At 33.2% G+C, this 14,717-nt stretch overlaps 1 protein-coding gene across 5 annotated transcripts in view; it reads right to left on the bottom strand.

Moving 5' to 3' along the window:
• The window catches only part of LOC6523695 (protein pangolin, isoforms A/H/I/S), a 35,201-nt gene extending 21,034 nt beyond the window's left edge, over positions 1–14,167 (bottom strand). For 2 of the 5 annotated variants that reach the window (XM_015191241.3, XM_015191246.3), the window contains exons 1-7: positions 13,533–14,165; positions 11,435–11,732; positions 11,157–11,202; positions 7,267–7,364; positions 4,842–4,950; positions 1,015–1,102; positions 881–961 (exon numbers count right to left, since the gene is read on the bottom strand). In XM_015191241.3, the coding sequence (XP_015046727.1) occupies positions 881–961; positions 1,015–1,102; positions 4,842–4,950; positions 7,267–7,364; positions 11,157–11,202; positions 11,435–11,599 (587 nt within the window). In that variant the 5' untranslated portion in view covers positions 11,600–11,732; positions 13,533–14,165. Of the gene's footprint in view, positions 1–880; positions 962–1,014; positions 1,103–4,841; positions 4,951–7,266; positions 7,365–11,156; positions 11,203–11,434; positions 11,733–13,532 lie in introns of all 5 variants that reach the window. The other 3 variants (XM_015191244.3, XR_006245271.1, XM_015191245.3) reach the window with 3 other exon arrangements.
• Positions 14,168–14,717: the final 550 nt, after the last annotated feature.

The raw sequence follows: 14,717 nt of genomic DNA, 5'->3' as shown, positions 1-14,717 counted from the left end.
GTTAGTTTTTATAACTATAACCTATAACTCTTAAAAAATGATTTTCTAGCTTATAATTTGATTAGTTTTCAAAGGAATAATTTAAAACATAATTTCTTAGTTTCAACCTTGTTATTTGTCTATGTTTCAATTTGTGTTTTAATGAAAAAACTTTATTAAACCATAGATTTTGAAAGTATTGGCAGATTTTGACAAAAGAAATAAACTCCTATTAAAAAAACAATACAATATAATACAAATTTTGATCGTTACCTAGATAGGGGGATTGCGATAGAAATTGGAAGGAAAACAATTATAATTACAACAACATTACACAAAATCGTGAATGTGAGGCTTAATCTGCGGTTTGTTTATGTATATATTTTGTATACCTTATTGGGTTGAAAAGGTTTTATCTACCCTTCTTTACTATCCAAGTACAGAATTTAATTAGAGTCTGTGAGCCAAACGTATGAAATGCAGAATTTGTGAGCCTAAAGACTCAAAACTTTAGGCCCTATTAAGACTTAATACACTCATTGCTACTTTCTTCTGGAAAAGATACCATAATTAAAAGCAAATTTTAAATTAAACTTAAATTTTTCTGAAATTATATAAGAAAATGGTTTCATTAGGGAAAGAAATAATAGCCAAGCTTGTCATTAGATCGGTATACTTAGTTTTGAAATCGCTTTTCTAATTTATCTAAAAAAAATACCCAGTTTCGCGTTACAACAAAAAATTTAACACAACAAGCCAAACGCATTACCTTTTTTATAACAATTTTAATAGCTTTGAATCAAAACAAACATGAATTAAAAAGGTATATGCTTTTTACGCTCGATTCATGTAAGCATGGGTGGCTAAATACAGTTATAATGTCCCAAAAGCAAAATATTACCTTGCAAGTGTAGTATTTATCGGTAAAGAAGAGGGATAAGGAGTTCTAAAACTAGATGCGGAGTAAACAGAAGGAGTGTGCCTAAAAATAAATGTATATTAGTTACAATTTAAAGATCATTATAACAAACATACCATGATGCCACTTGAGACATATCTGAACTTAGCATTGGGTAAGGATATTGACCTCCTGCAAATGGGTATAGCGCTGGTCGAGTTAATCCTAAAATATAAGTTTTGTTTATTTATAAACCGCGAGTTTTTAAATTTACGTAGAATTTTTTTTTAAATTGAAAGAATTTTATATTTTTGAGTCTTTTATGGGAAAATAATAATAATAAATTCTGTCCAATTTTATTTTGTTACGCGTTGAGTCCTTTATTTTAATCGAAAGCGTTGTTTGAACGAAATGATAATTCTTGTCGGCAAACGTTGTCCCAAAAACATTTTACTTTAAAAAACAGCACGATTTTATACACATTAGCTCTCCGACTTTTGAAAAAATGTGTACAGCAGGAAGAGAAAAGAAATTGCTCTGTAATCAACCGTAAAGTAGATGTGTAAATATAGGATTATTAAGCAATTTCAGATTCTGTCCCGAGCCTTTTTATTTTAATTGAAAATTTGTTGGCCTTTCTATTTCATTCCTCAGTGTTGTCTCTTATTCTTGCCCCTAAAATTTGTTCTTTTGTTGTCGTTTTCAAGTTCAATTGTTACGCGTTGCAGCAGGAATCACAACTAAGAAGGGTGACGACATGGTTACTGCAATCACCCGCGGGCTGTACCGCGTCCCATAGAAAACGGCGGCAAGCATGAATTAATCTATCGACAGAAAAAATGTCATTATTGTGTGGTTGTGCAACATGTTTTTAAGAATGTTTTCCCCTTACAATATTCCATTGAAAGGGTCATGCCCTATTAGCAATGTCCTCCCCTAACATTTGTTCTCGTTTGTCGCGCAACCCTTAAAAAGGATTTGCCAACTACTATCAATTTCAACAGGGAAACCATTTTTTGAGCTCTAAGTGCCAATACTGTTATATCATGCCGTATATGGAACAAAGCTTACTTTATCTGAAAATAATCTATACAACATCTTGATAGACCGAATTTGCAATAAAGTATATGGAGTTTACTCAAAAAATTTCATGTGATTACATCATAATACATATTATGGTTATATTTTTTTTAACCAAAAGTAATAGTTACCTGGAGATTACAGTTTTTTTAAATAATTACAATTTTTTTTACAAATTAATTTTAGTGCTTTAAGTTTTTTTAGTAGAATCTTTTATTAAAAATTCGATCAAAAAATATGAAGGACCCTTTTCTAAAGGTATGATTATAATAAAACAAAAGAAAATATAGTTTCTGGACTATCAGATACGCTTCATCAGGAAACGAAGGAGAAATTTTCAAATCAAAATATAATTAATTTAAAAAATAATGAAATAAAAAAATTATTGTTGGGTGTCAACATAATTGGGCAAAAAAAAAATAAAAAAAAAAGTTCAAAATTACTTTGTGAGTGCCTTCACCGGAATGGTTGTTTCGTAAAGACTAAAAAAATAACTTCCGTTTTTTTTTAAACATATCTTTAGAAATTGAACCAAAATTGTTAAACATCTAACTTCTCTAATGAGTAATAACTGATAAGTCCTTAGTTACCAGACACTGTTTTTCCTACACATTGATATTTCAAATTATATAGGCTCGATCAGCATCATTAGGTAATTTAGTTGTGCCCAAAATCATTTAAGTGATTATTAAAGTAAAAGGTCATACAAGATTGGTTCAAAAGAATGTAACAGATAGAAGGAATCGTTTCCGAGCCTATAAGGTACACATATCCTAGCCGAGTCGATCTATGTCAGACTGTCTATTCGTCTATATAACGCTGTGATCTCGGGATCTATAAAAGCTAGAAAGCCTGCAGTTTCTAGTGACGCCGACGCTACGCAACTTTAATTTAGACCTTTGTCACATACACAAATTGTAACGGCCAGTAGTCAACATTTTATACACCGTTACTGTAACAACCAAGCTCTAGTTATTAAGGTAAATAGTTTATGTTAATTTTAAAAAAGTTTAACAAGCACTTGTCCATTTTAATCCACAAACTAATCCGTAATATTTAAATTATCTGGAGTTTCTTACAATTGCGCCATGAGCTTTCATCCGTCTTTGTAAAAAGCTGTGCTTAGTTGTGAAACCGTAAATAAACTTTTAAACATAACAAGAAATCCTTATTTTGTTAATTTAAATTTTTTGTTTTTTAATCAAAATCTTAGGATCTAATGATTCATATTATTTCTGTGGATTCATGGGAAATTTAAAGCGGACAATACCAAACCGGCTTTTACTATAAGGTTTGAGTTGAAAAATAATTTGTTGAAAAGATTAATGGGGGTAGTTTTAGGTCATGTACAAAGTTCTTGAAACCACTTCACTCAGAGGGCGGTCGCTCTGTATTCCTAAAAAAGGAAAACGCCCCTATTTGTGTTGTTCTATTAGTTCAGCAATTAACGGCTAATGTACAGTGAACCACATAATAATGATAATAATAATAATAATAATGATAATTATAATATTAGTAATAAAAAAAATAATAATAATAACAAGAATAATAATAACACGAATAATAATAACAAGAATAATAATAACAAGAAAAATACTAATAATCTGGTGATAACATTGCACTGGAAGTAATTACTTTACTCGACCCTATCTTCTGCCTGGTTCAAGTTTTATTGTATTATTCAATTATGAATACTTGATCATTGTGAAGGTCCATAACGCCGTGTAATCCATTGGACCTCTTAAGTGCACGCCTTTTAGTTACGCTGCTGGTTCCCATTTGATCGGCAAACTTACTGAGCCCTATATCTGGGGTTCACATTCAACCCACCACAATTTCTATTCAGAGCGCACAAACAACGAAGGAAATTTGGCAGAATCATTGCTATAGGATTAACGATGTGTACAAATGAAATCGCATCATACGCAATTATTACTTCATAATTTGTATGAATTTCGTCTATGATAACTAGGGTGAGAAAGTCAATAATAATTTCGTGGGGTTACTCTTTACGAAGAAAAGAACAAAAGCATTGGCAAACCGCAAACAAAACGTAACTCGAAAGAATAAGTTGTTGGTTTTCATGTGTTTTGACATTTGTTCACAATAAGATATAACGCAATTGATAATTTAAAGATTTCAGTAGTTTTTTTTTGCAATTTATTTTTATAAACAAGAGAGGACGCTATAGTCGAGTTCCCCGACTATCAGATACCCGTTACTCAGCTAGTGGCAGTGCGAAGAAGAATTTTCAACACTGACAACTTTTCAGTTTCTTTCAAGATTTTTGGAAAAATTGAGAGAAAGTTACAAGATTAACAAATATGAAAAAAAAATATATAAAAAAAAGTGTGGGCGTGGGAGCTTTAAGCGGTTTGTGGGCTTTAGAGTGGGCGTGGCAAGATGGGTCAACAAACTTGCGCTGCGTCTATGTCTTTGGAGTCCACGTGCCTAATCTCACGTCCGTCATACGGACGGACGGACAGACGGACAGACGGACATGGCCAGATCGACTCGACTATTGTTTCTAGTCAAGAATATATATACTTTATATGGTCGGAACCGCTCCCTTCTGCCTGTTACATACTTTACAACGAATCTAGTATAAGCTTTTACTCTACGAGTAACGGGTGTAAATATACATAAGAAATCAAACGTAATTATATTTAAAAACAACACATTTTATTTTATAGCATACGAATGATTTTAACTGAAAACCCATTTTCTTGGTTTGTTTTAAATTTTATAAATGATAAATATTATATTATATTTATAATTGTAATCACAAATTAAAATAAAATTTACCAAAATATCGTAGTAGTAGTAATGGCTAGATGTCTCCAACAGCTATTAGTATAACTATATTATATTAATTCACACTTACCCATTTTAGGATCAAGTTGATATGGAGGAATTCCGCAATGCGCTGGAGGTGGTGTCGATAACGGATCAGCGTTGTGACAAAAAAACGGAGGCAGTCCAATTTTGTTGGCCTAGAATACACAATATATTACATAAAATAAATCAAGATGAGTGTAATTGAAGACACCAAAAAAGCAAAAAACATGATGTAACATGAATCACTTAACCGATGGTACGCAAACATTCAGAGAAATAGGATCTCAAAGTCTTGTTGATTTAGCAAATAATCATTCATTTACTTTTTAAAACATTAAAATGCATATTTTAAAAAAGTTTAAAAGATTTTGGCAAATAATAATAATAATAAAAAATGGTCACACCTCACGTTACTAATAACTTGAAATTAAATTCCTATAATTTTACACATATTTTTAAGCTTGTTAATATTATTTGTTTTACATAGTTTTTTTTAGTCAATAGTGTTTTAAGTTCAAGGAAATTGGAAGTTTAGCCACTTTAAACGAATCCGTCATCGCGGTATTTTATATTAATTAGTATTTTTATACAAAAAAACACAGCTTTAAAAGTTTCTTGGAAAAAATAGTTTTTATTCTATTAACATAACTGTTAATATGTTAAAATAACAATATATGAAGTGTATAAACGCATATGACCACAAAATGTAACACATAAAAACACAAGGAATATTTTAGCTTTAAAATCGGGCTTTAAGATATTTAAAAAAAAAATATAGGAAAAGTATACGTTCTGTTTACATTACATTACTTATACATACAAAGTTTTGAGCAAAACCACAATGGAACTGGAGGGACATGTAATATACTTGAACTACACCAGCGACCAGTGAATCTTTTTAAACATAATACATAGCCTTACAACTTTTTTGGCTAAACTAGTACGCTATATATATAAGAATTTATAAAGTAAATTTCTTGCAAACTCAGACGGCTATGTCAATACCCTATAAATGACTTTTTAAATACAGAACAACCACTTTTGCATTTAAATATCTTTTGCAGAGATAGACAAAATCTTATCAATAAATAATATCAAATAATTCACCCCAGATTCTCTGTTTTTTATATTGAAATTCTTGAGGTGGGCTTCCAATTGATCACTGATAATAACCATAAATAGAAACAAATAAGGAGCACGCAACCAATAATAATAACAAGCTGCGATGAGTACAGTGGCAAACGATTCAGTGAAACTGAATTTCTTTGATGTAGCCGCTGCTAAACGCATATGAAACGTGCCGCCCGCCAGTAAATGGGTTTCTACCCCCATCGATAAAACAGATGTAAACGGTGGATATTTGTTTTAATTCTTCCCATATTTGCAATACGTTTTCTTAGTTGTTTTCTCAGACCATCTATATTTAGGACTTACTAAATTATTCGTAGGGACTCACCAACTTAGAACTATTTTATCAATAACTTTACACGTCGTTTTCGTAAGAAACTTTAGAAAATATTCTACAGAATTACAAAATAGTCAGATTTAGAAATGTTTATCTTCAGATTTTGTAACTTTAAGTATCTGCATTCTCTTGTAAAGCAGAGAAAATGGCAACATGAAGTAACAAACCAAGCTTCAATCATTACACAAGTGATTTTAAAATACGTAACTTTGAAACCAATGGTAACTTGACTCTTTTTTGCATACATAATCGATATTACTTCAATCGTAATGTTCTTGGTTCTTCCTTGCTCACTTGTACATAGACTTTAATTAATGCAGATATTTCAATAGCACACATATCATTGTCTGTGCTGCTTTAATGTGTTAAGTAATAAGAGGTACGGCAGAACCAAAGAAAAACAAGAGGAACAACCACCAGAGCTAAAAGCTGGAGTCGTTTGTTATATACTCAGAAACCACCCCCAAATGTATACACCCGTTACTCGTAAATTAACAGATAAAAAGAAGTGTTCCGCCCCTATAAGGTATATATATTCTTGATCAGGATCACTAGACTTTTTGATTTGACCGTGTCCATCTGGTTGTTTATAAGAACGATACAAAAACTATACTTTCTACCTTTTAAAGTTCCCGATTTCACATCGTTCGCACGAACAGACAGACGCACGCACCTAGCCAGATCGACTCGGTTAGTAATCCTGATCATAAATATAAATAGTTTGTAGGGTAGGGTAGCGAATCCGATTTTTTTGTACCAGTTAAATACTTTTCATCGAATCTAAAGTACTCTTTTACTCTACAAGTAACGGGTATACAAATCCTGGATAATAATTATAAATATTTCGTTTTAGTGGTATAATCGGAAATATTTTATGAGTGCTAAATCCTAAAAGTAAATACGAAAAAAAATTAACAGAATAATATTTGCTTAACACAAGAAGACATAGTAAATAATGCATAAAAAATATATACATACATATATATGTAACATAAGAAGTACTTACCATAGTTACCGGTAAGCCACTGGGAGCACCATTGGCATATGAATAAGGAGAAACTAAGTAACCCATATTGAAGCTAGGAGCGTGGGTATCAAGCTTATCTAAAATGTGCAGAAAAATTAGTATATATGCTTTAAGACTTTTTCAAACTATACTAATTTTCTCCCAAAGCGCTGAAAATAAATCAATTTGGTGAACTTTGGAGTTCACATAATAATACGCACATAATATACGAAGAGTAAATTTCTTGCCCGCACTCTTACTAGCTTATTATACCCGTTACTCGTAGAGTAAAAGGGTATACTAGATTCGTTGAAAAGTATGTTACAGGCAGAAGGAAGCGTTTCCGACCATATAAAGTATATATATTCTTGATCAGGATCAATAGCCGAGTCGATTCGACCATGTCCGTCTGTCCGCCGACCGTCCGTCTGTCTGTCCGTATGAACATCGAGATCTCAGGAACTACAAAAGCTAGAAAGTTGAGATAAAGCATACAGAATCCAGGGACATAGACGCAGGGCAAGTTTGTCGATTCATGTTCATATAACGCCCACAAACCGTCCAAAACTGCCACGCCCACACTTTTGCAAAATGTTTTAATATTTTTTCATCTTTGTATTGTCCTTGTTAATTTCTATCGATTTGCCAAAAAACTTTTTGCCACGCCCACTCTAACGCCCGCAAACCGCCCAAAGCTGCCACGCCCACACTTTTGAAAAATGTTTTAATATTTTTTCATTTTTGTATTAGTCTTGTTGATTTTGATCGATTTGCCACGCCCACTCTAACGCCCACAAACTGGCAGTGTTGAAGACTCTCCTTCGCAGTGCACTAGCTGAGTAACGGATATCAGATAGTCGGGGAACTCGGCTATAGAGTTCTCTCTTGTTATACCCGTTACTCGTAGAGTAAAAGGGTATACTAGATTCGTTGAAAAGTATGTAACAGGCAGAAGGAAGCGTTTCCGACCATATAAAGTAAATATATTCTTGATCATGATCAGTAGCCGAGTCGATCTGGCCATGTCCGTCTGTCCGTCCGTCTGTCTGTCCGTATGAACGTCGAGATCTCAGGAACTACAAAAGCTAGAAAGTTGAGATTAAGTATGCAGACTACAGGGACATAGACGCAGCGCAAGTTTGTCGATTCATGTTGCCACGCCCACTCTAACGCCCACAAACCGCCCAAAACTGCCACGCCCACACTTTTGAAAAATGTTTTTATATTTTTTCATTTTTGTATTGGTCTTGTAAATTTCTATCGATTTGTCAAAAAACTTTTTGCCACGCCCACTCTAACGCCCACAAACCGACCAAAGCTGCTACGCCCACACTTTTGAAAAATGTTTTAAAATTTTTTCATTTTTGTATTGGTCTTGTAAATTTCTATCGATTTGCCAAAAAACTTTTTGCCACGCCCACTCTAACGCCCACAAACCGCTTGAAGCTGCTACTCCCACACTTTTGAAAAATGTTTTGATATTTTTTCATTTTTGTATTAGTCTTGTAAATTTCTATCGATATGCCAAAAAACTTTATGCCACGCCCACTATAACGCTTACAAACCGCCAAAAACTGTGTTGAAGACTCTCCTTCTCCCTTCCACTAGCTGAGTAACGGGTATCAGATAGTCGGGGAACTCGACTATAGCGTTCTCTCTTGTTTTTTTCTTGTTTCCCTTTTAAGCGTGAAATTTTGTAGCTATAGGGTTTTATGAACATTCTAAAATTGTTTCACGTTTTAGTTGTACCTTTTATTAATGTTTTGTCATAAGTTTCTAGCAGTATGTATTCTTAATCAGCATTAACGGCAGAGTTGACATAGACATGGCCGTCCGCCCAACTGCTTCCCATTTTATTCCTCCACGCCTACGCGTCTATTCCCCATGAACAATAAATATTTTAATCACTTTCACTAGTCTATATCTATATCTATACTTCATAAAAATAATAAAATGTCGTCTTTTTGTATACTATTTTCATAAGAGTGATTTAACAATTGAAAGTTAATGCAAATCCTAAAGGGATTGCAAGCCAAGCGGTAAATGTGTAAAAGTGAAAAACGCAAAAGCCCGCTAGTTTACAAAGCTTTATAGTCCTTGAAAATCCGTTTGATATGCAATACGATTCCGTAAATGTGCATGATTAAACGTTATTAGGCAATAAACACTACACCCTCCCCCAATTTAAAACCACTTTGTATCCAAACGTTATAATGGGTTCATTAATCCTTTTAAATAATGCAAAATGGCTGGAAATAACTTTAGTTGTACCCCCTAGTTTATCGGGAAGACAGGTTTAAAAAGCTTATAACTACATAACACCTGGGGCTAAAGACTTGCATTAATTGTCGTTAATAAGGAATTCCAAAATGCTTTCTTTTCTTTTCTTTCTTTTCCTCCGTAGAAAAATAGGTGTCAAAATCAAGTGCATTATATTTTTAGTAAATATGTTATGTTTATCAGGATGGTAAAAACGTTGAGGTAAGCTAATAAGACAGCTAACATATATTTTTCTATTACAAACTTCTGATATAAAACAAATACACCTCTTAACGAGATAAAAACCAGAGAGAACGCTATAGTCGAGTTCCTTCGACTATTAGATGCCCTTTACTAAGCAAGCGGTAGTGCAAACAAAAAATTTTTTCTGGCATATTGATAGAAATAGGTAAAATAAAGTATTGAATGAAAAAAAATTAAAAATGTATCAAAGGTGTAGGTGAGGTTTTGGACGGTACAAAACTAACAAAAAAATTTAAAAATGTCAAAACATTTTTTTAAATCGTGCGCGTTAGAGTGGGCGTGACAACATGTGAAAACAATCTTACGCTGCCTTAATGGAAGCTGTTTTCCTAATCTCAACATTCTAGCTTTCATAATTCCTGAGATGGAGGTGTTCATACGGACAGACGGACATGGCCTGTTCGACTCGGCTATTGATCCTTCTGCCTGTTACATTGTTTTCAACGAATCTAGTATACCCTTTTACTTTACGAGTAACGGGTATTACTAGTGACGTTTGCACCTTTAAACACAAAACTCAACTAGGAAAATACAATATCTGAATTCAATAGTTTTTCCTCGTTAAAAGTTATTGTTTGATAATGCCGGAGGTTTCGATTCATATTAATTTCCAGAAGGTGGTGAAACAAACAAAATAGAATGGCAAAATCTGACGTTGGTTTTTATCTGTAGTTTATTTCACTTCGTGCAGAAGATTTTTAAAAACTCATTGTTTGTATACATGTACATACATACAGTACACATACGAGTTTTTATGCATTTTTTACGCATACACATAAACGTATATAAACACAAAACAAAAGAAGGTAAATAGCGTGCCGGTGAACAATCTTCATCACCTTGTTAGCACCATGAAAAGGTGGATACCAGGATAAGTCAAGGTAGCCGGCTATTTATCCGATGCGTCTCTAACCTTAACCTTAGAACTCTACCAATCGCTCTTACCTTAGTCAAAATACTCTCTTTAACGCTAACTTTTAGCTCAGTCTGCACCTTAACACAATCAAACGATTGCTTTGAGCAATGCAGCCAAAGCATGTTTGAACATTTATAAGCTCTGTTTCTATGAAAACTTTTGTATGCTATTCTATATATTAGCATATAATCATACATCTCCTCCAAAGCGATTCAAGAATAATGTTTCAAAATATTCTTAGTTAAAAAATTGTATGTATGTAACTAAGTTAATAAAAAAAAGGCAATAGAAAAAAATAAATAAATATTGATAAAAATTAATATTTCTTGTTAGTTAGCACCGATGTACAATATTAACTCTGAGATCCTCAATAACAATAAAAGTTTAAAAAATTATACCTAATACTCTAAACGATTATACATATTGTACTTTATAATATATGTATACTTACTAAAAACAGGGCTGTGGTCCGGTCTTGCAATTTTTTGACCCTTTTCCTATGTACAAAGAAAAAGTCAAATTCAAACCATAATTATGTTCATTTACGATGTAAAGAAACATATTAGCAACATTCATATCTTGGAATTAATAATTTTTGTACGCAGCACATTTGAAATTATACTTTCCAAATACGAATTAATTAATAAACACATTTTTAATTTAAAAAAAAGTTTCAAGTCATAAAAGGAAGAAAATAGTTTTGAATGAATTCTTAAATGTATTTATTACCTCACTTTCAGTTAAATCTATTAAGCTCGACTTTTCTTCAACTAATAAGTTCTCAGATGATATTTTTTCATCCTCACGGTCTCCTTCGTCTTTAAAAATCTTCACTTCATCAGTACTACATAAATCATCTCCAGATGATCCATGCCTGCTGTGTGTATGAGGCATGTTTTTGACGGTTGGGTCGTATTTGCCTAAATTGTGTCAACTGCAAAAGTTACATAGGCTCGCGAGACTTCTTTGCACTGCATATGGTTGTACCAAATTTCATAATAATATATCATACTCCTTAAGGGCATATCTGAAAATAAACCGAAAAGAAAAAATATAATAGATAACAACTTATGGCGTATAAGCTTTCATAAGTAATTTAAAAATATTATTAAAAAACATTGACATAAAGGACAAAAAGTGGTTTGTAGTGAACAGCAAACGCTTCTACAGGACTATTTAACAAAAAAAGGGCAACTTGGAAGCTGGCAAACCGAAGTCGATTTCCACGACTATCAGATATTCATTACTCAACTAGTGAAAAAGAATTTTATTCATGGAATCCAAAAAAAATCGTTTGATTAGGAAATAGAGTTGGAGATGCATTTACAAGTAATTTTTAGGGTTGTCTAAGTGCTGACAAACAAACCTTGACTGCCAAAGTCATCTACCATGTTTTTACGTTTTGTAATTTGTGGATATTAGAGTTGGCACAGCAAAAATATTTAGAGAAAATATTCGCCATAGCATGCTATCCGTATACTCCGTGTAAAGTTTTTAAAGAATTTAATAAACAGCACAATAAAGTTATGCTCGACATGACACATTTTTTCTAATGAAAATGTTATTTTGGAAATACAAATTTAAAAATTAAAAAAGGTATACAAAAATGTTAATAAGTTAAATGAAATATAACAGAGTTATAGAAAAACATGGAGATAGTCGAGTTCCCCGACTATCTGTTACCCGTTACTCAGATGGTGGAAGTGCAAAGGAGAAATTTTCAGTTTTTGTTTGTGGGCGTGGCAAAAACATTTTTGGCAATCGAGAGAAATTTACAAGACTAACGAAAATGTGAAAAAATATCAAATTTTCAAAGGTGTGGGTGTGGCAGTTTATGGCGGTCTGTGGACGTTAGAGTGGGCGTTAGTAAAAAATTTTAAACGATTTAGTTTATTAATTTGACATTTCGCCAAGCAAATGATAAGGATTTTTAAACAATTTTTAAGGATAGTTTTTTAAGTCACGTGTGTTTTTCAACTACATACCTCCACAAAATTTCTAAAATAGCTGTAGATACTAGACTCACATGTCTTCTACATTTCAAAAACGGTTAAAATAATCTTGTCCCTAAATTTTCATTGAAATAACTATTTGTTCAACCTCCAAGGACACCTTTCTCAGATCTAAATGATTCTTTTGGATATGCATGATATACATATGTACATAACACTTCGCATTTCGATTTCGGACGCAGCAGGATTTATCTGCTACCTGACTGGGCCGGCGGAGATTGGAACAAAAAGGATAGGTCGTCAGAACGTGATGCGGGAAATAGCTAACTACATACTAGTTTAGGGTAACAACTTTTTAGACGACGCCAGCGGCAATAGAAAAAACAACGTAGAGAATACGTACGGCTCAAGACTAATGACACAACGAGTTTCTATTTAGAGACGAGATTGTGGCGTATCAACAGGTAGAGACGGAAACGAAAGTCTAAACAAAAAAAATATATGCGTAAAACAGAATACAGAAAACTGTATTTTCAGCAAATAAACAAACAAACATCAGGGTGTGTGTGAGTACTGTCGGCTCTCTGCACTCGAAGCAGAGGATCCGATCCCGTGTTTACATATACATGCAGCGGTGTACGCGTGTGTACATATATATCTCATGAATGTCTATATGAACACGCCAATGCAGTCCTCTATGATTTATAACTTAATATTTAAGTTATTAAAAATATTCAAGTAAATGAGAAAATAAAATCTGGAAGGTAAAGGGTTTCCTGAAGAGTGAAAAAGTGCGCACGTTTGGGGCTACGTTGTAAAACTTGAACCGATGGCGGTGGATGTTGTTATATTCGAACTTGGGAAGTGGCACTTACAGCGATTCTTAGATTATCCAATCCGAGAGATTTTAGCAGTAAAATTATATTTCTTTATACATCAGTTTTACTAGAAAGCTCTCCACAAAGCCGCAACACTCAAAATTTTAAAAACTTTGCAGCAAACTTTTCTGTTATTTCTAACACACTGTTATATGGGAGAAAAATACTCATTGAATATGGTTTCAGAATTAAAGCGACACACGCATTAATTAATCAGACACAATATTTTTGTATGTGCATACATCCATACGCATACATTTTATTAACACACTTGCACGAGTTTTCATTCTTGGGCCAGTCAACGAGTAACGAACGCAGCTTTGATCGCTGCTCTGCCAGCACACGAATACCGATAAACACTCATATATATTTGTTTTTGGCTTACATACACTTATACGAAGACAGCAGGTTATGCATATATGTATTTATTCATCAAAGCACAATTGCGCGCACCCGCGTCGGGCAACTGATATATGTACACATTTTGTACTTGACATAAGGCGCATAATAAAATTATATTGAACCAGGCACAAAACAAAGAATATTACTATAAAATAATTCCCGCTTCAAAAAGATATCAGATTTAAAACGGTTTACAGAGCCGTACCACGTCTGCGTTGATCGAATTTTTTTAAAATTAGAGCTGGAATAACGACGATGGCAACTGTCGATAAGCAGGCGTGCATCGATGTTCTGCGTCGGCAATTCTCGATATTTTACTTACATCGATTGACTCGATGCGCATTAAATCTACAAATATTCAAAACACGAAATTTTCTTTTTGACTTTCTGATAGATTGTTAAATGTTAAAACACTATAATGACGTTTGTATTATTTTCAGGCCAGATAGGTTTTTTTGAGCTAAAGGTCGATAAATACATTTCAATTCCCAACAGTGGTTTAAGCTCTTGCTTAATTTTTGAAAAGGGTTTTGTACATGATAAGCATTCAGCAGTTTTTATGTATCGATACATAGTGCACAAATTAGGATGCCACCTCTCGATTCGTTTACAAATCCCAATAGAATGTCTTAATATATACAAAATTAGAATATCGCTCGGTCATCTCCCGGTTTGTGTAGAATTCACGATTGTAGCTCTCTATATGCGTGTAAATCGGATTGCGTACCCGAGATGAGAAACCAGGATGGCAACTCTATTGTGTATGCCAATATGACGGAA

The sequence above is a fragment of the Drosophila yakuba genome, chromosome 4 (assembly GCF_016746365.2).
Source record: "Drosophila yakuba strain Tai18E2 chromosome 4, Prin_Dyak_Tai18E2_2.1, whole genome shotgun sequence".
Lineage (NCBI taxonomy): Eukaryota > Metazoa > Arthropoda > Insecta > Diptera > Drosophilidae > Drosophila > Drosophila yakuba.
This window is presented reverse-complemented; position numbering and strand designations above follow the sequence as displayed.